This window comes from Anolis sagrei, chromosome 4 (assembly GCF_037176765.1).
Source record: "Anolis sagrei isolate rAnoSag1 chromosome 4, rAnoSag1.mat, whole genome shotgun sequence".
Lineage (NCBI taxonomy): Eukaryota > Metazoa > Chordata > Lepidosauria > Squamata > Dactyloidae > Anolis > Anolis sagrei.
Window position 1 is genome coordinate 154,673,995 of NC_090024.1, and position 25,759 is coordinate 154,699,753.

Consider the following 25,759-nt stretch of genomic DNA (forward strand, 5'->3'; position numbering starts at 1 on the left):
TGTTTCAAAGCCTCCAAAGAAGGAGCCTCCACCACACTCCGGGGCAGAGAATTCCACTGCTGAACGGCTCTCACAGTCAGGAAGTTCTTCCTAATGTTCAGGTGGAATCTCCTTTCTTGTAGTTTCCTCGAAGTGACTGGCATGACCCTGAAGGAGCTGGGGGAGGTGACGGCCGACAGGGAGCTCTGGCGTGGGCTGGTCCATGAGGTCACGAAGAGTCGGAAGCGACTGAACGAATGAACAACAACAACAACCCGGAAGGCAGGTGAGCAGTGGGCTCTCAGGTGTTTGGGACTCCCACTCCCAGGAGCCCCGGCCAGCTTGGCCAACCGCGGGGAACTCTGGGAGCTGAAGTCCAGCACACCTGGCGGGCTCGAGGGAGGTTGGGCGCCACTGCCTTGGGAGGGAACCGACTGCGGGAACACCTCCTTCTCTTGTGTGTGTGTGTGTGTGTGTGTGTGTGTGTGTCGGCGAACGCGGCCTGTTGCTCTCCTCGACGTGCCGCCCTCCGAAGAAGAGAAGGAGGAGGAGGTGGTGTTGGCGAAGGGGCTCCCAGCTGCTGTCGGCGGCGCATGCGCAGTGGCAGCCGCCCTCTCACCCCGCTCAGCTATGCCAAATATGCGCGGAGGGCAGCCGAGGCAGCAACAGAAGCAGCAGCAGCAGGAGGAGGTAGAGAGCCCCTCCGAGTGAGACCATGGGCGGCGGCGGCGGAGGAGCTGGAGGCAAAGGGCCGCCCCCGTTCCCCTCGACGACGGCAGCAGCAGCAGCAGCAGCGAGGAGGGCGCCCTGAAGGGAAGCAGGCGGAAGGCGGCATGGCTGACCCTCTGCGCCGGACTCTCTCCAAGCTTCGGGGCCGGAGGGAAGCCCGCGGAGGGGACGCCAAAGCCCCTCCGAGGCGTCACCATGGCAACGTCTTGATGGAGCCTGCGACGGGGCCCCAAAGCAGCGCGGAAGGAGAAGGAGGGCCACGGCTCCCCCCTCTTCCTCTTCCTCCTCCTCCTCCACCGTCGAGGCTCCTCGAGGAGGAGAAGGAGGAGGAGGACTACTACGACAACTTGCCCGACGGAGGGGAAGGCGTCCAAGGCGGGAAGCCGAGAGAGAGCGCGGGGAGGCTGCGCATCCAGCTGCAGGAGGCCTACGCGCTGTTGCTCCACGCCATGCACGGCCTGCCTCCGCCGCCAAGTTGGTCCTTCCCGGACAGCCAGCGCCAGGGATGCTCCGCACCTCCTCTCCCTTCTTCTTCTCCTCCTCTTCCTCCTCCTCTTCGGAAAAGGCTCAGCAAGAGCCTCGACGGCCTCCCCGGCGCCCAAGCGAAGACCTCCCTGAGGAGGAGCCGCAGCGAAGGAGCAGATGTGGGGCCCGCCAAGGAGGAGGAAGAAGAAGAGGATGAAGCGCTTTGGGACCCGAGGAGGCGGGAAAGGGGACCGAAGCCTCACCCGCCTTTGCCGCCGCCCAGCGAGGAGCCCACGGAAAAGAGCCTCCCGCCACCACCGGCACCATCCCCAGCCCCATCCGCCTCCTTCAAGCCGCCCGCGCTGACGGTGCGGAAGCTGCAGAAGTGGATGTACAAAGGGCGCCTGCTCTCGCTGGCCATCAAAGGGCGAGGGGGAGGGGCTGCCGGGGAGACCCCCTCCTCGCCCTGCCCTCCCCCTCCCGCCAAGGGGACCCCTCCCCCGCCGCCCCCTTCAGACCAAAGGATCTTCCTGACAGGTAAGGCCTCCTCCCCGCTCCCCAGAGCTGGCCAACGCTGGGCGACCCTTCCAGGCAGGCCCCAGAGGAGCCCAGGATCTGGTCCAGGCTTTCTCTATACCCCAGATTATCTGGCAGTGCAGACACAGAGCCCTTCCACACAGCCCTATATCCCAGAATACCAAGGCAGGAAATCCTACATTATCTAAGTGTGGACTCAGGGCCCTTCCACACAGCCCTGTATCCCAGGATATCAATGCAGAAAATCCCACATTATCTGAGTGTGGACTCAGGGCCCTTCCACACAGCTCTGTAGCCTAGAACATTAGGGCATGAAATCCTACATTATCAAAGTGTGGACTCACGGCCCTTCCACACAGCCCTATATCAGAATATCAAGGCAGGAAATCCCACATTATCTGAGTGTGGACTCAGGGCTCCTCCACACAGCCCTGTATCCCAGAGTATCAAGGCAGGAAATCCCACAATATCTGCTTTGGGCAAAAGTATGGTAGTTGGGACCCAATGCTGAGACAGCACATCTGGTGAGAGACACCAGTTGCGGCAAGATAGTTCACCAGAAAAAGGGGGAATAGAAAGGGGTGGGGGACAACAAACAGCCAAGCATAGTGCTTAAGCCTGTCCGGATATCGTATGTAAACACATACATAACGTCTTCGTTTCTCTAATTCTGACCTGCGTTGCACAACCAGCATTGGGTCCCAGCTATCATACTTTTGCCCTGCTTTGAACCAGGGTTATTTGAGTCCCCACTCAGATAATGTGGGATTTTTCTGCCTTGATTCTGAGATATAGGGCTGTGTGGAAGGGCCCTCATATAATCCAGTCTAAAGCAGAAAACCCGCGATCAGATCCTGGGTCTGTCTGGAAGGTCCCTGGGAAAACCACCCTCACTTTTCACTAAGTTGAGATGAACTCCCGTTTCGGGGGGTGGGGTGGGGGCTCTCTTTGGTGTTGGTGTGGCCCAGGCATGGGCAAACTTAAGCCCTCCGGGTGTTCTGCACTTCGGCTCCAGGTGACAGCAGGTTTGACAAGAAGCAACTGGAAAAGCTTGCACAATATGGGGATTTAAACTTCGAGCTGCAAAAACTTTGGCACAAGCCAGTCAAGGTGGTCTCAGTGGTGATTGGCACACTGGGTGCAGTGCATAAGGACCTTGGCCTGCACTTAAAAACAATCGGTGCTGACAAAATGTCCACCTCACAGCTGCAAATGGCCACCCTACTTAGATCTGCAGGCATTGTTCACCAATACATCACACAGTCCTAGACACTTGGGAAGTGTCCGACGTGCAATCAAATACAAAAGCCAGCACAGTGATCTTGTTTGCTGTGTACTAATCTTGTTATGTTTATAATAATAACAATAACAACAACAACTTTATTATATCCCGCCACCATCTCCCTGAAGGGACTCAGTGCAGCTTACAGATGGCACAATGTGCCTAAAAACAAACATAAAAGTGAACACAGTATAAATTACAATAAAATAAAGCACATGCACATATAAAAAAAACCCCTTTCTGTCAATGGGTACATCTACATCTACACCAGGCATAGGCAAACTTTCGCCCTCCAGGTGTTTTGGACTTCAACTCCCACAATTCCTAACAGCCAGTAAGCTGACTGGGATTTCTGGGAGTTGAAATCCAAAACACCTGCAAGGCCGAAGTTTGCCCATGCCCGATCTACACTGTAGAAGTAATGCAGTTTGGTACTACTTTGACTGGCATGGTTTAATATTACAGAATCACGGGAGTTGCAGTTTTACAAGGTTGTTAGCCAAAGAGTGTTGGAGCCTCTCTACCCACTTCAACAATTCCATACTATTGAGCCTTGGTGGTTGAAGTAGTGTCAATGTACCCAATGGCTCCTAAAGCAAATTGAATGTTAGCATTAGAAGCAGTCCCCAAGTTACAAACCAGATAGGTTCTGACCGCCCTGAGTCGCCTGCGGGCTGATATGGGCGGGATATAAGTGATGTAAATAAATAAATAAATTCTGTAGATTTGTTCTTAAGCTGAAATTGTATGTAAGTCAAATCATGTACTTTTTGAAGTGGAACTCCAGCTAGAAATAACTATCTATCTATCTATCTTTGGGTAGCATAAGGAAGGGTTAACATCCCTGAGAAGTTTGTTTTGCTTTCTGTGTTCCTTCACTTTCCATCCCTGTGATAATTGGATTTTGAAAAAAATGGCTTGTTGTGAAAACATAGATTTGTGGAAAAGCTTCAGTGGAGACACTTTTTCCCCATGATGACACTTTCAGGAGTGAATTTCCTTTCCAATGGGTAGATTTATCTAATTTCCTGTTGTCTTACCCTCTTTCTTAACTATGAGTTCTTTGTAAATCGGTTGTTTGTAACTGAAGACAATCAGTGCAATGGTTCCCTTTGGGTTTGGTTCCAGGATCCCTGGGGATACCTAAATCTGTGGATGCTGAAGTTCCTTTATGTACAATGGCATAGTACAATGGTGTCACGTATAGATAATGGCAAAATCAAGGTTTGCCTTTTGGAATTTTTAAAACAATCAAGCCATGGATGATTGTATCCATCGATTGTGTAAAGTTAACATAAAAGGCATGTGAAAGCAAGTAAATAAGAGAGGAGGGACTTTACAGATTTTACATGCCAAATCCTCATTTGCAAATGTGATGCCAAATTCATAGGCGGGAGAAAAGCACATAAATGATGCTCGTGCTTGTATAGGCTAAGCCTTTACTGGGTTACTAAGAGTATTCATAGTCTAGTTACAATGAGTAATAATTCCTCCCCAGTGGCACAAAGTAATTTGTGCCCCATAGATTTCAGTGATACCTCTTGCACTTCTCATTCTTTCTCTGATTATGGAGGGAAGAAACAAACAACGGAGGGAAGCATAGCAGCACTCTCTACACTGCAAATATACAGAAGTCTCAGTACAAACCTGTTTCCATCCATGGGACTTCACTTAGTTATGATACGCCTCACTCAAACTAGTGGGCCTGCTGCAAGAGGATGGATCGAGCTCATATAGCACAAGATACTGTGCTTGGTTCTGAACCATTTTCTCCCAATTTGGCCCTCCATATCCACAGATTCAAGTATCAATTACTTCAGCCTTTTTACACATTCAAAAGGCAAACTTTGATTTTGCTATTTTATGTAAAAAAAAAAAAAAAGCAAAGGTTTCCCTTTGACATTAAGTCTAGTCGAGTCCGACTCTGGGGGGTGGTGCTCATCTCCATTTCTAAGCCGAAAGCCGGTGTTGTCTTTAGATCCCTCCTAGGTCATGTGACTGGGATTACTGCATGGAGCACATTTACCTTCCCACCAATTGATCTACTCACATTTGCAGTTTTTTGAACTGCTATGTTGGCAGAAGCTGGAGCTAACAGTGGGAGTTCACCCCGCTCCCCAAGTTCGAACCACCAACCTTTCAATCAGCGAGTTCAGCAGCTCAGTGGTTTAATCTGCTGCACCACTTATGTTGTTGTATATAATGGGACTTGAGCATCCATAGATTTTGGTTTCCACAGTGGTCCTGGAACCAGACCCCAACAGATATGAAGAGTGTTGACTGTATTGATTGTTCAAATTGTGTTTCCGTTAAAATCTGTGTGGAATTTAACATTTTATAACTGTTAGTTTATATAGCTTTGGAAGAAAGAAGTAGCTTGAAAACTGGAACTGTCCATGAAAACACCCGCTCTAGTGGCAAAAAAAAAAAAAAAAATGTGGGGAAGGGACTAATAAAACTCACGTACCTGGTCAAGCACCAGTTCTTCATCTTCTTTCTGTGTGCCCTAAAGCATGAGAAATTCTAAGAAAGATTGCCTGATCAGCACAGGCACTTCCAGAAAATACTTTACTTTATATATTAATCATCTATGCACTACTAAATTGAGTTAATAAATCACTTATTCAAGTTCCCACATGTGAAGTAAACCACCTAGTTCCCAAGTCTCTGTATGTGTTCCTCTTTGAAGCCCAAAATTTCTGCAAAAAGTCTTGTGTTTATTTGCAGAAATGAGAAGGTACATCCTGACTAAAAAAGAAAGCGGGATAAAGAATATTTGTACTGTATTTTGTTTCCTGTCCAAATAGTTCTTTCACTGAGAAAGTCTACAGTATGCAGTAAACTTACCTCAGAAATTGTGCAACTTCAACAGAACACATAGCTTGTTACACTTAACTTAGCTAATGGTATTATCTATTGAATTCTGGTTCCTTTTCTGCTATATCGGCTTACACTTAAAATCAATATTTTCTTCCATTTTGCAGTTTTTCCAGTGAGCACAAAGCAGTATATGACTTTCCTTCTCTCAAGTTCATCCTCAGAACAATCCTGGATAGGTCAGATGCAGAGAGACTAGTTCAGAGAGTTTCATGGTATGGTGGTGATTTGGGAAAATCTGGATACCCAGGTCTCAGTCCCATACTTTAACCCCTACACCTAACAGGGTCTCACTCAGAGCACAATAAATATCTTACATTGTGTAGTTCCAGACAAGTTAGTATGAAGTTAGTAGTCAATAAATTCAGGGCTAACCCTAAAAAATAAACAAGTATTGATCTATTGACAGTTCCTGCTTGACATGATAACTACTGCCTTTAGCTTAGTGGGGCTTAAGGAGCAGAAGTCAGCCTAAAGTAAACAGTTTTATGGATATTTCAGCATGTGTTTATCAGTACACTGCAAAGCGTGGGGCATTACTTTGGCTGGATTGTGCAGACAGGTTTCCAGTTGCCATCAAATTGGATGGAAGGAGCAAGATGTGGAAATTCTGTAACAGATCAGGTGCCTTCCACAGTGTTCGGAAACACCAGTACTTAGAGATCATAAGGAGAGCAGTTCAAGTAGTGACCATTCGGAAAGGAAATGAATCCAGTAGTTTTGAATGTTTTTATACTGTTTTTGTATTGTTTTTATTTAAATTGTATATTTATGCTTTTGTATATTTATGTTTTTGGTTGTGGGCACCATGTTGTGCTGGTTGTTAGCCGCCCTGAGTCCCTCTGCGGAGGTCGAGATAGGACGTGATACAAATGTCCGAAATAAATAAATAAAAAATAATAAATAAAAGCTTAGTAGTGTCACAGATTCTACCAGAGCCATCCATATTATTAAACCCTGCTCATGTTGGCTTTGGAGTATGTTCACTGGGGCTTCAAATTAAAATGCATATGGTTATGCAATTAAAAGGTTACTGGTGAACCTTTAACATGCTTTTTGTCATTGCATCTTAGTTCTTTTCATTTTCTCAAGCAACATTTGGCTAGAATAGTTCAGATAAACCCACAGGATTGTTGTGATGCTTTGGCATCATCAACTTGCTTTTGTTCTCTTGCTGTTTTTTAAATTATAGACATAATCGTGGGTCTAGTTTATACATTTTCAAGTAGTTTTGAAAATGAATCATATGTTCAGAATCTTCTTTGCAAGGAATGAAAGTATTGTTAACCTCTTTGGACATAATTTTCTAAAATGTAGGAGGAAACACCTGTTTGTTGTAGGAAGATTTTTGAGAAGCTGCTCTTAACTGTTAGCCCTACTCTAATATGTAAGCATAGTGATGTTTATCAAATATTCTTAGCTAAAGCTACATACATGAGAGCAACCACCATTGGGGCTAGTTGGCAGACATGTATAGGATTGTACTGTATAGGATTGTGCTACAAATTTACTTGAAAGTGATGCCCCCTGATTTCAGGTTTAGCTGACTATATGTCGTTAGATTGCTCTCATAGGCCCCCTGGTGGTGCAGCAGGTTAAACTGCTGAGTTGCTGACTGAAAGGCTGGTGGTTTGAATCCGTGGAGCGATGTGAGCTCTGGCTGTTAGGCACAGCTCTGTCAACCTAGCAGTTTGAAAACATGCAGATGTGAGTAGATCAACAGGTACTGCATTGACTGCATGATGAGCACCTCCCCCCCCCCCCCCCCCCGGTCTGACAAAGCTAAACTTAATGTCAGGGGAAATCTTTACCTTGCTCTCATAATGATGTTTCACTGAGAATGCTAGGTGAAACTGTGAATATTTTTGGATCTTGCTAAAATGACTAGGTACAAAAGAAGACAACCATGTTTTTCCTTTGCAGGGGCAGAGCATTTCAGCACAGATATCTATCAAAATTCTCTCTTTTTCCAACCTGGTAAAATTTTAGCAATATCAGTGTTCTCTTTAGATCTTGCTTGAAAAACCCAGGTGCTCAGACAGAGGTGCAGCATGATTCTAGTCTCTTGCAGTATTCGTGTTCATGTAAAAAGGATACTCACATTACCAGGTGCTTGTGCTTTTTATAATTTATGAACCTCCTCAAAGTTAAGTTTGTAGGAATTTAAGTACTTATTTTCTTGCCCTCTTAACAGTGTGTGGTCCCTATTAACTACGAGAAGCAGCTACTTTCTAGTAGGGCTTCTTTCATGTTTTAACTTTCCAATGCAACTAAAATAGCTGTAGTGGAAAGTGCTCTTCAAGGGTGGCTTTCCCCTCCCAGCTTTGTTTTAAGTCCTGTTCCAGGATTATGCTTGGTTTAAAGTTTCATTGCTCTAAATCCTCCTGCGTTTATTGCATAACACTCCTTCAGAAAAATATAATTAGCAAAAACATTCTAAGTATTGGTTGTACAATCATATTACATTCTGTGTATTGTTTTACAGGCGTACGAAAGTTAGAAGACATATAATCACAAGGTATTTGTTAATTGTACAGGCTTGAACAGTCAGAGTAAAAGAAATAGACTGGTTTTCAAACCATAGGTTGATATGTAGATAATGTTTCTCATTCCACAGAATAGTGGCTTCTGGGTTATAGTTAAATACAATGAAATATAAAATACCTTCACTATGCAGTGGGCAATTCAGTTTATTTTACAAGGATCATGTCTGCTTGCTTAAAAATATAAAATATAATCAGAAACAATTTCTGAGGCAGATCACTATTAGTATGGTTTGGAGGAATAAATAACAGGCTGGATGTATATTCTGTTATCACTATTAAGGCTATACCTTTATTAAACTAATTAAAAGGGAACACATATTCCTATACACACCCACACACCCAAAACTCTTGTTGATCATGAACCTAAGGGAGAGGACAATATAATAACACTTTTCCCCAAGTTATCTTCATTTCTGAATTGAAATTAAAACAGCTGACTTCCTGGTGAATATTTCTTTAGTATACTGCTAATCTTCTGTCCAGAAACTTAAAACTGAAGATTAGATAATAAAAGGTGTTTGGCGAGACACTGGAAGAAGAATGCATTAATAGACACAGTTGCTCCTGCGGTTTTTTCACATATTACATACCTCACAATAACTATAACCAATTTGCTGTGTTCCATCAAGTCATTTCCAATTTATGGGAGCCCTAAAGTAATCTATCATTAGACATTCTGGGGCTGAGAGTATGTGACTCATCCAAAGTGCAAATGAGAAGTAATTGCATATGGCCTATTTCAGGTTAAATGGCATTCTTTCAGCCCACACTAGAAGAGTTAATTCAATGAGATATTCAGCAGGATTCACTGCTAACTTTAGTCATTTAAAATTTGTAACAGTATTGCCAAGTTTTCTTTAGCTTGTTAACTTGTAAGGGATGGCAAGTTTGTGCATAAGGAGGGATTTTGTTTTTGTGCATCTTCCAGAATTCCCAGGTTGGCATGGGACTTCTGGCTGGGGGATTCTGGATGTTGTACCCCAAAATTGAGTTTTCCAAGGTCTCCCTGAGAAGATGTAACACTGAAGCACACTCTGTGATTCTTTAATTACATTTGGCTTTTTTCATTCTTCATACGTTTTGCATAGAGAAGGATGAAAGCTTTACTAGTCAAGAATCTTGTGTCTTGGTGGGTGATGCTAACTACACTGTATCATAAACGAACATTTATCAAGAAATGTAAGTAAAGTATGAAATCTTGGGGAGGGGACAGATTCCCCTTGTTGCGATGTCTGTTCTTGGAATGTGGTGCAGGTTCAGACACGGCCGTGGTATCGTTTGCAATTATGTGAACACATTGCTGCTGTCAGTGAATCTGGTCATATTTGAGGATGTAGCTGTCAAAATATGCAGCCTCTTACATTCACCCCAGCCCATGGGGTCTCTCCCTGGTGATGTGGTGAAACAACATCCATGAAATACCTGCATGCCAAACCAGATAACAAACACACGCATGTTAATGTGAGCAAAAGCATAACATTTTTCGTCTTACATCTTTTTCAGTTCAGCTTTTTAATCACTCCAGTAAAACATATATATCAGCTACATCCATCTCGGATCCAAGATAAATTTGGGGAAATACTACCAGTTTGCCTTTTAATCACACACACAAACACTGTTGTATAATATGCACAAGCTACACCTATATTGCATGTAGTCAAAAATCAAGCAACTCTTGACTCTTTTGAGTGCTGCTCTGATCAGGACTTTATATGTGTGTGAAACAGTAGAGCCTTTCAGGCCTTATAGACAGATGTGTAGTGTGCTGCTTGACTCCTTTTAGTAGGTTCTTTCACACACACAAACGCACACAATTTTTAAAAATCTCCTCATTTTCCATGTACAGTGGCCTCTATTTGAAAACTTGAAGTGGCACAAAAACACACTTAAATACTCTGCTAAACTATGCTGTGTAAATGGAGCCTTCAGTGTTTGAAATAATTTGAAGTTATGAAGTGTTGATTCCGTTTTTATGGGATTCTGATGTGTCTTCTGCTTTCCTTTGGATTGTAGTTTCCAAACCCAATCTGAATTGGCCTTCTGTGAAACTCGGGCTACAGAGCTCCTCGTAAGCTCTGTTGGATCCTGTGAAACTTTCCTCTAAGTAAACAGACTTGGTATTGGGCTAGGCACACTTGGCATATGTTCCACTACAATCCGTTGGGCCTCTGAGTAAACATGAGTAGTATTCGGAAGAGATATCTGCAGCTTGATCCTTCACTGTTTACTTGGAAGTAAACTCCAGCAAGTTCAATGCCATCTGAAGGCCAGTTTTCCCACTTGTAAATATAATTAGAATACAGCATTAAAACATTTCTATTGATACCTAGTGCTTCAGTATATTGTCTTTTAAAAAGTACAGCCTTTGTAAACACTTTTTGCAATTATTAACCTCACTTATGGGCTTTCCTTTAAAAATGCAATCAGAGCTGTATTGGCTGACTTTAGGACTGTGTACCTATTAAGCAGCTTTAATAATCCTTACAGCTATTGACTGTAAGGTGATTTACTATTGGTGTAAATACCATTATTGAAATAGTTGTATTTTCTAGAGGGTTGTGCAGATGTTGTTGTCACAGCACAATCGGACAAGCTAAGGCATTGTCATCTGTTGCTCTATCTCATTGTGTAACTGTAAGACCCAGTATTATTTCAGCATTGTTGCACCTCTGAAGATTTATGCTATCCACTTACTGGATAGGATCTCAACTGTAGGTTTAAAAACAACCATACTTAGAACAAACCATTTAAAATCAATAGAGCATGAGTTAACTTATGTCTGAGTCTGGAGCCAATTTACTTGCTGAAAACAATAAAGTTAAGGTTTCCCCTTGATATTAAGTCTAGTCGAGTCCGACTCTGGGTGGTGGTGCTGATCTCCATTTCTAAACCGAAGAGCCAGCGTTGTCTGTAGATGCCTCCAAGGTCATGTGGCTGGCATGACTACATGGAGCACTGTTATCTTCCCACCAGTGGGAGCTCACCCCGCTCTTTGGATTCAAACCGCTGACCTTTCCATCAGCAGATTCAGCAGCTCAATGGTTTAACCCACACCCCCGGGGGCTCTGCTGAAAATGATAGGGGGAAGCAAATATGAAACGAAACCAGATTTCTAAAGCACATAATACCACATAATGAAGCCTCTTCTAAGTAATGACTTTTTTTGTGTCAGTAGCGACTTGAGAAACTGCAAGTCACTTTTGGTGTGAGAGAATTGGCTGTCTGCAAGGACATTGCCCAGGGGACACCCGGATGTTTTGATTTTTTACCATTCTTATGGGAGGCTTCTCTCATGTCCCTGCATGGGGAGCTGGAACTGACAGAGGGAGCTCATCCATGCTCTCCCCAAATTTGAACCTGCGACCTGTCGGTCTTCAGTCATGTTGACACAAGGGTTTAACCCATTGCACCACCGGCAATTAATGATGTGTCACAAAGACTGAGAAAAACGTTTGCTGCATACTTACCTGACTTTTTAAAAAAGCATTCAATCTGTGGTGTAAACCAGTGAGCAAGTCATATGTTTGTTAGTGGGTTTTTTTTAAACCTCTATTTCCACTTGTCTGTTTGCTTAGCAAATCTGTCACAATTAAACTGTATATATTGATATTCTACAATTGCAGGGTAAGTTTGACCCTTCTTGTCTTGGTAGCTAAAATCGAATTTCCAGGGCAGCTTTTTAGGGAAGTTTGTGTAACATAGATTCCAGTAATGCATACTTAAAGTCTGGACTAATGCATTTAACTTTTCATCCCTTTACAGATTTGATTGAAAATGTTTACATACCTTCTGTGAGCAGAAGGGAACTTAAGACCTTTAAGGCCAATGAAGGCACTGAGTGCCGGCCCCGGTTTGCAAGCATCACTGTGTCCAAGAAGCGGAACTGGCTGCATCAAAGTTCTCCAAGGGTATCAAATTTGGAAAAAGGAAATACTTATAAGAAAACTTCAGGTGAAAGCCACCGTGCATTGAAATTTCCAAGTCCCTTGCTTGAGCCGAAGATATCTCGGAGTTTTCCCAAGAAACTGCTAGGGCATGAAAGCCCTAAAAGAACAGTCAATTTTCTACATGCTGCTGAGAATGGGATGAACCATTTGACACTGCAAAACCATGCTTTGGATTTCAGCGAAGATAATGATGCAGATGATGAAGGAGAAATATGGTATAATCCTATCCCTGAAGATGATGAGCCTGACTTCCCTTGTTTCCAAAGTGGAAATGCTGATCGCTCTGACTCTCAAGCCATTAATTACAAGCTGCCCTCTGGGAACTGTCTAATTAAAGTGGCCAGACATAATGAACACCTTCCACAGTTCTCGGACTCCACTGGAAACACTCAGCCAAGGGAAGTTAATCAGATAGATTGTGTGCATTCCATGGAACATTTGCAAGTACACAAGCCAAAGCCCACATGCAGTATTCTGACCGGGTTTGTTACAGATGACAGCCCTACATTAAAAGGTACTTTGGCAGGTAAGAGAAGCTTATAGCTGCATGATCTCTGGCAATATTTATATATATTACATTTTTCATTCCTGTCTAGGTGATACCAGCTTTGTTCATAGTGAACTTACCCTAGATACAAATCTATAGTTCTAGAAATATTTGTCAAGCCACCCACCCCCTGCCCCCAAATACATGGGACAACTTATCCACATTCAGTGTGGGTACTGTACCTTAAACTCTTACCAAAAAAAAGGGAACCATCCCCTTATCTGAGTAGAGTGATGAATGGCAAGAGCTTAGTCCATCCAGGAGAACCTAAAAGAGGCACCAATCCCTGCTACTCTCCACTGTGGCTTTGCCCATGACCCTTTTGAATGCCTGGATGGGGAAATGGAGATGGTGGCCATGGGTGGTTTGCCCCCTATGGAGGAATTTGGTCTTTGCCTTATCTGTGGAATGACATTTGACTTATCTACAGGTCATATTAAAATTGTTATTTTGGTCCCAAAACTTGGCCTTGATTTATACTTAAGGTCAACTTATATATGAGTATATACAGTAATTTCCCTAAATGTTCAAATTTTCCTTAAAGGCAGTTTGCATGTTGTTATGTGCAAATTACTATACATAGCAACAGCACAGTCAGTTATCTATTATGTATGGATCTGCTTGTGTTCTATAAAAAGGTGCTTACAGCCTGAATACTGGAATAGAGTAAATGATGTTACTGCATGAATGTACAAGCTTGCATTCACATAGGACTATGTCAGGAGAATGTATGTCTATGTAGCCATTTATATGATTGCATTGTATGAGGACAATCTTCAGGACTGATAGAGCTTAGCTGCATGAGTTGAGTGATTAGCAAATATGACACCATTCATGCGTGCATCTGAGTTAATCCCCTGCTTTAGGTTGCCTGGTTTCTTGATGTATGTCTGGGGAAGTAATGGTACACAGATGTTGATCAGGGTAAGAAAGCGGTACCAGGGTAAGAAAGTATTAAAACATTTGTTAAGGAGCAAACGTGCTCTATGTGTAGACTGAGAATTTGCTTGGAGACATTGAAGGGCAGCAACCAATTAGCAGTGCATAGTCAGTTTCCCTTGTTCTAGGCTGAGTGCTGGACAAACTAGGACTTTGTGAAACCAAACTACAGATCCCTGCTCAAACATTGAAACCCACTGGGTGGCACTGGACAACTCACATTCCCTCAGCCTCAGAGGAAGGCAATGAGAAATGACCTCTGGCTCTTGCCAAGACCATGATAGGGTCTTCATTAGTTGGAATAATCCACTTATAACAAAAGTAAGCTTCTGTTGTGCTTCTAAACTGATATAACTATGCTTAAAACATTAGGTTGATCTTTATAGTTTACAACCTTTTTTTGACCAGGGACCACTTTGACCAGGGACCATTCTCCAACATTAGTACCAGAAGGGTTATGAACCAGTTTTTGGTCAACTTTAGATTTGGTTCGGGGTGCTGATTCAGAAAATTGCATTGGATAGACCACATCACCTCTAGTTTCTGATGCAGAACATATACCATGGTCAGCGACAGGGAAGGAGTGGCAGGCAGTGCAAAAGGAGCAGAAATAAAATAAAATAAAGAGGAAGAAATTTCGTGGACTAGATTTTCATCCTCGTGGCCCACTGGTGGTTTGCAGCCCACAGGTTAAGAACCACTGTTTTAAGGAAAGTGGAATCATGCATGGGTTTAAATGCATTTCCTTTCTCCCCAGTATAACCCCTAGAAACTGGTGAATTTGCAAATGCACAAATCCCAACATTGCATTAGATAATGGCGGAGCCCTTGGTGGTGCAGTGGGTTAAACCCCTGTGCCGGCAGGACTGAAGACCGACAGGTTGCAGGTTCAAATCCGGGGAGAGGCGGATGAGCTCCCTCTATCAGCTCCAGCTCCCCATGCGGTGACATGAGAGAAGCCTCCCACAAGGATGATAAAACACCAAATCATCCGGGCGTCCCCTGGGCAACATCCTTGCAGATGGCCAATTCTCTCACACCAGACGCAACTTGCAGTTTCTCAGGTCACTCCTGACATGACAAAAAAAAATTAGATAATGGCAAACATAATGTCCAATGGGCTAGAATTACTGCTTTTGTCAGGAAATGTTATGTTTATAATGATTTACTATAGAAAAAGCAGAAATAAGAGGAGGTAAGGTTGAAATGTATTAAGTGTCTCCAGACACCTAACAAAAAATAGAATAATGTATTGTATACAGGCACCTGTGAAGCTTTTCTGTCACTTCTTTGCTTTTTGCTATCCTGTACAGCAAAAAGATGAGAGATTGGAGTCATATAAAACATTTTGTTACATAGTATATAGGTACACACAGTCCCCAAGTTATGAACAAGATAGGTCCTGTAGGTTTGTTCTTAAGTTGAATTTATTTGTACGTTGGAACAGGTATATTTTTAAGTTCAACTCCAATTAAAAATACACGTTTTTTTAGCTTTAGATAGCCCCTCACTTTCTGACCCAGTGACAAGTGGATTTTGAAAAATGTGGCTTGTTGTGGAAACAAGAATTGGTGAGAAAGCTTCAATGGAGACCCCCTTTGCTCTCCCACCAATGAAATCACGAGTAAGACCACATTGTGGGTTAACTATGGGCCACTTTATTATATGTTACCAATCAATTTCTGTGCGATCTGCCATCAAATCTCAGGATTTAAACATGAACTTGGACTTGTACATGAACTTGGACTTGATACAAGTTCCCTTCCTATGGGTAGATTTCTCTCACTTCCAGTTGTCTCACCCTCATTCTTAACTATGAGTTGTTTGTAAGTTGAATGTTTGTAACTTGGGGATTGCCTGTAAACTGCAGAATTCACTTTCACAAGATTGAATGATGGCCACCAATATGGTCATCTTTAAAAGTGAATTGGACAAAAATTCATGGAGGATAGAACTGTGCCTATTTGTTATGATGGCTATATTGCTTCTCAATACTGGTTGCCAAATGAGCCAAAAGGTGTTCTTATGTCAACATCCCACCTTAGTCTTCTTGTCGTGTCATCTTGGTCATGTGTTAACAAATGCTGGCTAAGACAGTCCTTGAATCTTAATGTAGCACTGCATTTTAAAATATATTTTTATCCGTGCTGCTAATTTGCCAGTAGTTTCAGAGGGATTGTTTTATAACAGTGCAATTCTGTAGATATCTAAACAGAAAGACAATCTAGTGAATTGAGTGGGATTTGTTCTCATGTGAGTGGCAATAGAGCTGAAGTAAGAATCACTTACTCTTGTTGCAGAATGATACAATAGTGATTGCCTCTCAGATTAGCTTTAGACTTTCAGTTTTGCCACTGAATGATGCACAGAAGTATTGAGTGATTATCATCATTGATATGAAAGGACCTCAGCTACCAGGGTGACAATTCAATCACAGGTTTAGGCTTTTTACTCTCACTTTAGCAATTAACTTCAGTAAAAATAATTAGTCTCCAGATTTGACTATTGTGACCTTAGACCTCTACTACTTTCTATAGCCCCAAATAACATTGTGGCTGTGAATACGGAGTACAAATGAGTTAAGGAGGAGTATCATTTGGGAATCATAGGCCTAATGACTCTGTGAGCACAAGGCTTGAAATGAGTATAATTCAATCTTTATTTTTATTCTAATATATTTGAATATACATCTCTGTCCAATTGAGGATTTCGGGGCAGCATGCATCATGTTTCTGCATGTTTCCTTCACTGTCAGGTGAGAGGTTGAACAACAACTTGCTGGGGATGATCCAGTCTAATGTACTATTATTATTTCTCGCACTTCTACCCCGCCCTTCTCAACCCCCAAGGGGGGACTCAGGGCGGCTAACAAAAAGGCACAATTCGATGCCGGCACAACAACAAGGTAAAAAATAAAACATATAAACAGTAATTAAAATAATTAAAACAATCCATTATACGTCACAATCCCTAAAAACAATCCAGTGCTCAATGTTTACCAGCTCAGAGTCCATAAATTCAAATTCCACATTGTCCAATCCATCAATTCTAGTCGTCGCTTGTCCCTTATCTATCCGCCAGATTACCCGAAGGCCTGGTCCCAAATCCATGTTTTTAATTTCCTTCTAAAGGAGAGGAGGGATGTCGATGACCTAATTTCCCCGAGGAGTGAGTTCCACAAGTGAGGGGCCACCACCGAGAAGGCCCTGCTCCTCGTCCCTACCAATCTCACTTGTGATAGAGGTGGGGCCGAGAGCAGTACCTCCCCAGAAGATTTTAAACTCTGAGGCAGGATGTAGAAGGAGATGCGTTCAGACAGATACACTGGGCCGGAACCATATAGGGTTTTGTAGGTCAAAACCAGCACTTTGAATTGTGCTCGGAATTGGATCAGCAGCCAGTGGAGCTGACATAACAGAGGGGTAGTATGCTCCCTGTATGATGCCGCCCGCTAGACTAATTGAAGTTTCCGAACAGTTTTCAAAGGCAACCCCACGTAGAGTGCGTTGCAGTAATCTATTCGGGATGTAACGAGAGCGTGGACCACTGTGGCCAGATCAGACTTCCCAAGGTACGAGCGCAATTGGCGCACAAGTTTTAATTGTGCAAAAGCTCTTCCGGCCACCGCCGAGACCTGGGATTCCAGACTCAGCGATGAGTCCAGGATCACTCCCAAGCTGCGAACCTGCGTCTTCAGGGGGATGTGCTAAATCACAGTGGAATGGGTTTTCTATTGTTAAAGGGTACATTGCTTTGGATGTATCATAGTGCTATTTTCTCATATTGTTCTAAATTCCCATTAAGTGATTGACAACATTATGTATTTGATACATGCTATTTACAACTACTGATTTGACTGCATCACTGTATTTTTTCTTTCCTGTTTGAGGCTTGATCTCACATGCATTCTGTGTTGGTTCATTTCCTTGAAAAGAAAAATGTCCATTGGTCCCTTTAATTGATTTTGCTGGAGTAATCTATTTGGGACCTCAATATGGTCTGCTATATGAGGTTGCCCATTGATATTTGTGTAGTTAATGTAGCCAAAATGTTCTTTACTTTGTCAATTTCTGAGTTCAATTTATATAATACTTTTATTCTATGTCAGGAGTGACTTGAGAAACTGCAAGCCACTTCTAGTTTGAGAAGATTTGGCCATCTGCAAGAATGTTGCCCAGGTGACGCCAGGATGTTTAACCATCCTGTGGGAGGCTTCTCTCATGTCCCTGCCTGAGCAGCTGGAGCTGACAGATGGGAGCTCACCCCGCCTCGCAGATTCGAACAGCTGACTTTCAGGTCAGCAGTTTCAGCAGGCACAAGGGTTTAACCTATTGTACCACCACAGCTTCAATATAATATGTTAAAAGAGATTGTTTTTGAGGATACCTGTACACATGAGTCCCCTTGTGGGGAGAAGGGTGGGGTAGAAATGTATTAAATAAATAAATAAATAAATAAATAAATTCAGAGGAAAACGCCATCCACTTTAGTGGAAGTTGTTCCACAGTGTCTGCATACAGAACTGCAGTTCCAGGAATGGAAATATCGTATTTATTTTTATTTATGATGCAGGAAATTGTGTATTCAGGTCTTTGGTGGAGCAGATTTGAGAAATTTTCTTTCACAGCATTGTCATGGTTTTCTTGTGGAATGCTAATCAATATTTTGGCTACTGCTGAGTTTCTAAGAATGGATTTTATTTCCAGCTGGGATGATGTATAATCTCTGCAGGAAAGTTGCATGCATTCTGTATCAAGTTTCATAGAGTAACGTCTTTTTAGTAGAAGTCTTTTGTTATAGTAAATTAAACTAGATGCTTTTTACGCCACAGAAGAAAATGTGTTGCTTAACAAAACTAAAATTGCTTCTCAATTTGGTACAATAATAAACCTTGATGAATTTGGTTGTGTATTTATCCTGTAGTATTTCTTGAGTATCGAGTTAATGACGTTGTTTTAAACACAGCTTTGTTTCTATGTGTATGATACACATTGAATAGCGATCACAGTGAATGCTTTAATTGTAGAAGAGTCCCTGCTGCTAAATAATTGGCTTTATTGCTAAAGAGTACTTAGGGATTCCTTTAATCCTGTTAAGGTGTCTACAGTTAATTTTAGTCAAAGCTGAAATGACAGCTCATCTAGACAAAATTACCACATAAAGGGCAACAGAGCGAGTATGCTCTGTTAGGATGAACATCTAGTATTGTGTGACATATGGAGCTATTATGAAGCTGTGTATATACAGTATATTTTCATGGATTGACATTGTAGCTAATGTCCTCTGTCTAGTGGCCACCTGAATACTAACTGAAGAGGAGTATCAGTCAGTTCTGGAGGAAACTTGGATGTCTCTGTGAGTAAAAACTAAGCTAGATGACTGATTTATAGATAGTGTTATTTTCATGACCACAGGCTCAGTTGCTATACTGTCCTCTTTCCTTGCAAGTTTAGTTAACCATGGTTAAAGATGAGCTCGGAAAAAAAGTGTACATTGGTTTTCATCTTTTTAACTCTTCCTTGGATTCCGACACAGACCATGGACATACATAGTTGCTGATGTCCCTTTTTTATATAACAGTAGCTGGAGACTGCTAGGTTGGTGGACTAATGAATATGCTCCATGTTTTAGACCTGACTTTAAAGGACCTTTCCAAGGTGCTGAATGTATTTTGGGGTAGGATGTAGCATCCTGAATCCAGAGCAGATTCATTTCCCCACCAACATGGAAGCTACCATGGCCTGTGCAACAATGCCAACAAACCTATCTCGGGGTTGCTGTGAGTTTTTGCAGGCAGTATGGCCATGCTCTAAAAGCATTCTCTCCTGATGTTTTACCCACATCTCTGGCAGGCATCCTCAGAGGTTGTGAGGTTTGTTGGAAACTAGGCAAATGTGGTTATATATCTGTGGAATGTCCAGGGTGGGTGAAAGAACTTTCATCTGCTTGAGGCAAATGTGAATGTTGCAATTGGCTACCTTGATTAGCATTGAATAGCCTTGCAGCTTCAAAGCCTGGCTGCTTTCTGCCTGAGGAATCTACCTAATTTCCTAATGTTAATCTTCAGTGTGTGTTTCCTCCTGCTCCCTTTTGTTAATAGTTTCTGGTCAAATAGTGAAATGCTCAATGCGCTGAAACTGCTGGCCTGAAATATATACTTTCAAAATCTATCTGTCCACTCTTTTTCCTTCTCCCGGACTGTTAAAATCACTGGGAGGTAAGGAACATGTTGACTTCTTTCTATATAGATATCAACTTTCCCTTTAAACTCTGCATGCAGTTCTAAATCTTTCTAAACATAAACCTTTGCTTGAAGGGCTACTGAAAGGAGGGCCTTGAACGATATTATTGCAGGAGGCTGCATGCAGTTGCCTTGTCAGCTGGCGTCAAGCTGTTTAATGGTCTTCTTGCTTCTAAGTCACTTAAACTTTACTGTTTTATTTTCTCACTTCAGAGCTTTGCTGTGTTGTCATGCCATTTTTAAAAATACATTCCAGAGTTAAGCATCCGGTTTTCCTTTTGACAAGAAACATGATAGCGTCTTCTGCAAGTACAACTTTTTTTTAGACAATTGTGAGCCTTCCCAAAATAAAATAAGGTTGTTTCTTTATTGGTCTCGCTATTTCAATCCTAACTATAGTGTTCACTGTTGGGGCCTTTGGAGAGAATGTTTACAGAATTACACCTAGTATCTTTAAGACTTCCTAAAAAAGAAAGGAAGGAAGAAAGCCAGGAAAGTAGTACTTTCAGTGTGGGAGGAACTGAAAGGAGCATTCTTTTTCTTTTATCCTTTCCTGAAGTTCATATTTGGATAAACAGCTTTCTTTCTTTTTTATTTTACATGTTCCTGTTTTAATTTAAGGATTGTAGCTTCTGAGTTTTTAAGGGAAAATTAACTCTTGAGCAGGAGGAGCAATGGTTTCAAATGGTAGGGAAAGAGATTCGACTGAAAAGATTGGGAAGAACATCATGAGAGTAAGAGCTATTGGAGAGTGACATAGGTTGCCTTGGAGTGTGGTGGAGTCTCCTTCTCTGGAAGCTTTTCCACAGAGGCTTTGATTGTGTCTTCTTGTATGGTAGGGGGTTGGACTGGATGGCCGTTGGGGGGGTCTCTTCCAGCTCTAGGATTCTAGGATTATATTATCAGGAGTTGGCAATATGCGGTCTAATGGATACATTTTTCTCTCCCATCCACCTTCATCTTGACGAAGGCTAACCCTTTTGGGATCCAAACGTTTCCCATCTTTCCTTCACTTTCTGAAAGAGAAGAGGGAGGGGAGGAAAGGCCAGGGAGGGGACTTGGGGAAAGCCCCTTTTCTCCCTCCCACCCCACTCTGGCCCACCATGCAGCCTCCAAGTTAGAAAGTTTGCCCATGCCTGCCATATATAGATACAAAATTCACATAGGGTTCAGGTGCCCTGATATAGTGGTCCAATTGAGTTGTTCCCTCACATCTCCCAAGAGTAAAAATGAGGGGACTCTTCTAGAACAACTGTTGCATATGCCTTAGCAGTGGTTCCTTGTGACAAGGCAAAAGAATGGGAATTTTGGGAGAAGAAGGAGCTTTACTAGCCAAATGGGGAGGCACTAAACCCTAGATGCTCTCCACCATTAAACTATCAATTTCCTTTAAAGATACAAAAACACATTGAGCTTTTACTTGTTCACTAAAATTTTTCATTCTTCATTTAAGTTTGGTCAAATTAAAGCACTCAGTGCAAGCCAATAGATATATTGATCTAGTGCCCTGGGGAAAGGGCTATTGAGGCCGCTGCATATTGATTTCTGTGGTTAATTTAAGTCATTCTATCTCTGCTTCTCCTCAGGGTTGAATGCATGCTAATTTAATTAGGATTGACTTTTTGGATTAAATGCACTTTAGTTCAATAAATGAGGTTTGTTTGGAGGAAAGCTGATCTAAATTTATGAAGTACAGTGATGCTTGGTTTCAGGTACAGAAAAAGTGTGAGAGAGTGAAGTCAGCTGGGTATAGCACTGGACTTGCAGTGGGGCAACCTAGGTTCCAGTGTATACTTCAAATAATCTTCCTTTAGCAAGAGTTCAAATACCTGCCAATACAAACACAACTGTAATTGCAGTACACAAAAGATGAACATAACTTTGTTTTGAATGCTACATTTTATCATTTACACAGACAGTACCTGCCGCCATTATTATTATTATTATTATTATTATTATTATTATCTGTATTTATATACTGCTTTTCTCACCCCTGGGGGTACTCAAAGCAGTTTCCAGCATAGTCACGGCAAAAATATAATGCCCAACATACACGTGATAAGCCAAAACATAAAAACAACAATAACATATAACTATGAATTAAAAATATTAAACCATATTAAAGCATAAAACATAAACCATGTTTAGACATTGTAACATAGAATTAAAACATATTAATTTAAAAACATTAAAATCACATAATCCAAAAACCGAAATTCCAGAGCATTCCAATATCAATTGCACACAATTCCTGTTCATTTCTTGCACTGCTTACTAACCTAAGGCTTGGTCCAAACACCATGTATTTACTTTTTTTTCTGAAGGCCAAGAGAGAGAGCACTGATCTAATTTCACTGTGGAGTTCAAAAGCCACCACTGAGAAGGCCCTGTCTCTTGTCCCAACCAACCGCACCTGTGAAGGAGGTGGGACTGAAGGCAGGGCCTCCAAAAGATCTTAACCTCTTAGATGGTTCATAGAGGGAGATATGTTTGGACAGGTAAGCTGTGCTGGAACCATTTAGGGCTTTGAATTGTGCTCGGTAGCAGCCTGGCAGCCAGTGGAGCTGATGTAACGGGGGGTCGTATGTTCCCTGTATGCTGCATCTGGCAGCCACCCGTTGGACCACTTGGAGCTTCTAAACAGTCTTAAAAGGCAACCCCACATAGAGCGAATTGCAGAAATCTATTCTCAATGTAATAAGAGTGTGGACCGCCATGGCCAAGTCTGACTTCACAAGGTATGTGTGCAACTGGTGCAAGTTTTAATTGTGTGAAAGCTCCCCTGGCCACCGCCAAAACCTGGGGTTCTAGGCTCAATGATGAGTCCAGGATCACTCCCAAGCTGCGAACCTGTGTCTTCAGGGGGTGTGTAACCCCATCTAGCACAGTTATCAGCACTCTTGTATATAAAGACTGTCTGGCTTTTAACAGCAGTTCTCTTTTTCAATGTATTGGTTTTCTGTTCAATTAGTGTTGTGGAGGCCTGTAGCAAAACCACAGTTTGTGCATTTGTTATATGATGTTCATTGTTCTGTGTTTAGAATTGCATTTGTACTGCAATAAGATTTTATGGATTGACTCAGAACAATAACATAGCTGAAGTGCCATAGGGAAAAAATGTTATTCATTTTTATACTGCCACTGTTTTTTAAAACTTACCTGTTATTTACATAGCATTTATCATTAATTTTTCCTCCTCGCCATGCATGTGTTCTGTTCTTAGAGAGATTTTACAGTATTTCATGTAACAAATTACAGTGATGGAAGGAAGACAAACAAGGAAAACATGGTTCAAAGGCAAACAAAACATCACATACCAATAGCAAATAAAAAATGAAAGTAAAAATTAACAGAATAAAACATATACTGAGCACATAAAACTTTGAGTGTATTATAAAATCACAATGTTCTTTCATTCTTTCTTAAAACAAAACAAAGATGTAAGAAAATGACACAGCCCAACATGTAAACCTGAGCCTCCTTGCAGGAACATATGGTAAAATTATCATTGACTTCAGGTCTTTAGCAACAGAAATGACTCCACACACATTCAAAACCTGGATGCCACATTGCCATGAAGGATTCCGGTAAGAGTTTTTTCTCTTCTTCTGGCATCATTTGTCATTCTAGCACTTAAGCTAAATAGAAGAAATGCTGAAACCACCGGATGTTAAATGCAAAATGTCAAGAATGCTAGATTGACTTCTCCATCCTAATGAAAACTAGGAAAAGTTTTTTAATATCTTGGCTCGCTTTTCTAAGCCTTTGCCAGAGGCTTCTGACAGAAAAAGAAGATTAATGTTAGTAGGCTAAAGCATGGCACTCATTACTATAGAATGCTTCAGAGCAGCCCACCAGTGGGACTGTGCTGTGATTTGCAGTACAAGGGGAGCCTTTGTCCAGTTTTATCAAATACCACATTTCTTACGAGATGCTTGCCAGAAAAGCACAGCAGGCGTGCTAGAAATAGTCTATTCCATGTAAGGAAACAACTTCAATAGAAACACAGCAACTGGGAGAAACAAGAAAATTCATTGAGGCTCCTGGAAAACAGACTTTGAGCAGTATTGTCTTCCCAAATGGATTGGGGGCAGGGGCAAAGTCTACTGCTTGTGAATTTGTATCTGGAAAGCAAGTTTTCCAGCTACCCAAGTTAATAAAAGGCCAGATAACTGGCTGAGGATTTTTTTGAGCTTCAGCGTTGGATTGTAGAAATAGGAAGAATATTGAACTATCTGGAGATGTTGCTGAGTTATACCTATTTGGTCCTGTGATAATTCCAAAGCAGAATATCCTTTAAAAGTCCAAGAGTATTTTTTTAAAATGTTGCTTAAACATTCTGATTATTTCTTTGTTTCTATCACACAAGGAAATGAAATTTGTGGGAAAGAAGATATCTGACCTGGCATTTAACAACTGATGTTAGATAGGAATACATTTTTTGTGCCCATCTTTTCCATAAGCATGAAACATAGCTGGGCAAATAATGGTTTTTTTTTTTGTCTGACCCATGGACAGCTCCCTTTCTGTCTTTCCCAAGTGCTTCTGCCTCTTACTAAGTGATTGAGCAGAGGAGCTAACTTGGATTAATAGTAGATATGTTTCTTAAGCCAATGAAAGATTGTAATTTTTTTTCAGAGACAATATTGCGTAGTGATTGGAGTCTTGAATTTGCCTTTGCGAGATCCATGATCTCCACTGAGCTAGGAAACACATTGAGGGACCTTGAGCCAGTCATTTTCTTCCAGGATTGTTATAAATATAAAAAGAATGGGGAGGAAAGTTGTGTCTATTTTTAGCTTGTTGGAAGAATGGTGAGATATCATATTATATAAATAATAAATTTAAAACACCTGCTTGAGAGTGTGTTGTTTGGCAGTAATAATGTTTCCAGATATTTCACTTCTGCTCTGATCAAAATATGGTCTTTGCAAAAATGAGGACTGGCTTGTGAAAATAAAAGATATGAAATGGTAAAGTATTTTGTTTGTTTGGGAGTGTGCATATTTTTGAGTGATGTGGAGCTGCTGAACTGAAATATCATCGTGAGAACACCTTTGTTTATACCATGTGCTTTCATAAGGGCTCTGCTATAATGCTGAACTACACTTAATGAAAAAGAGAAGTGAAAGCCTTCGATCTCACAGGCAAATCAGAGAAGAGGGATGTCTAGGAGTGAAAGGTTTGCTTGGGTTTCTTCTTTCAGTGATAAAACTTAGTGTATGCTCAAGTATGAACACAACCAGGATATGTACAGCTTCTAATTTATAGCTTTCATTTTTTTCCACTTCTATTATTGAGGCTTTTGTTTTTTCATGAAATTATCCTGGATAATAAACAAGTTGGTCGCACTTTGTTAGTTCCAGTGGAGACTTCATTAGTTCCTAGGTGGTTGTCACCTGGGAGCAGGCAAGTCTCCATGACAAACACAAAGGGGCATTGTGTGAGACAGGAAGGAAGCACTTGGGGGCTTGAAAAGACAAGGCATGTTGCAACTCTTGGGAGAAATTAATTCCAAATGCCTTCCACCTCCATCCTTTTATAAACAAGGGGAGGGATAAATAGATATTTTCCAAGATGAAATGGAAGGGAGCAAAGTATTGTGAACTAGCATTTTGGGCTGTTTTCAAGTGGATGGTGAAAGGCACAGTTAGCTATACATTTTTTCTG

At 41.8% G+C, this 25,759-nt stretch overlaps 1 protein-coding gene across 3 annotated transcripts in view; it reads left to right on the forward strand.

The window, feature by feature from the left end:
• The first annotated feature begins 451 nt into the window (after positions 1 to 451).
• SYDE2 (synapse defective Rho GTPase homolog 2) overlaps positions 452 to 25,759 on the forward strand; it is a 50,219-nt gene continuing 24,911 nt past the window's right edge. Inside the window, exons 1-2 of one of the 3 annotated variants that reach the window (XM_060773854.2) lie at positions 452 to 1,710; positions 12,178 to 12,876. In XM_060773854.2, coding sequence (XP_060629837.2) covers positions 573 to 1,710; positions 12,178 to 12,876 — 1,837 coding nt within the window. In that variant the 5' untranslated portion in view covers positions 452 to 572. Of the gene's footprint in view, positions 1,711 to 12,177; positions 12,889 to 25,759 lie in introns of all 3 variants that reach the window. The other 2 variants (XM_060773855.2, XM_060773853.2) reach the window with 2 other exon arrangements.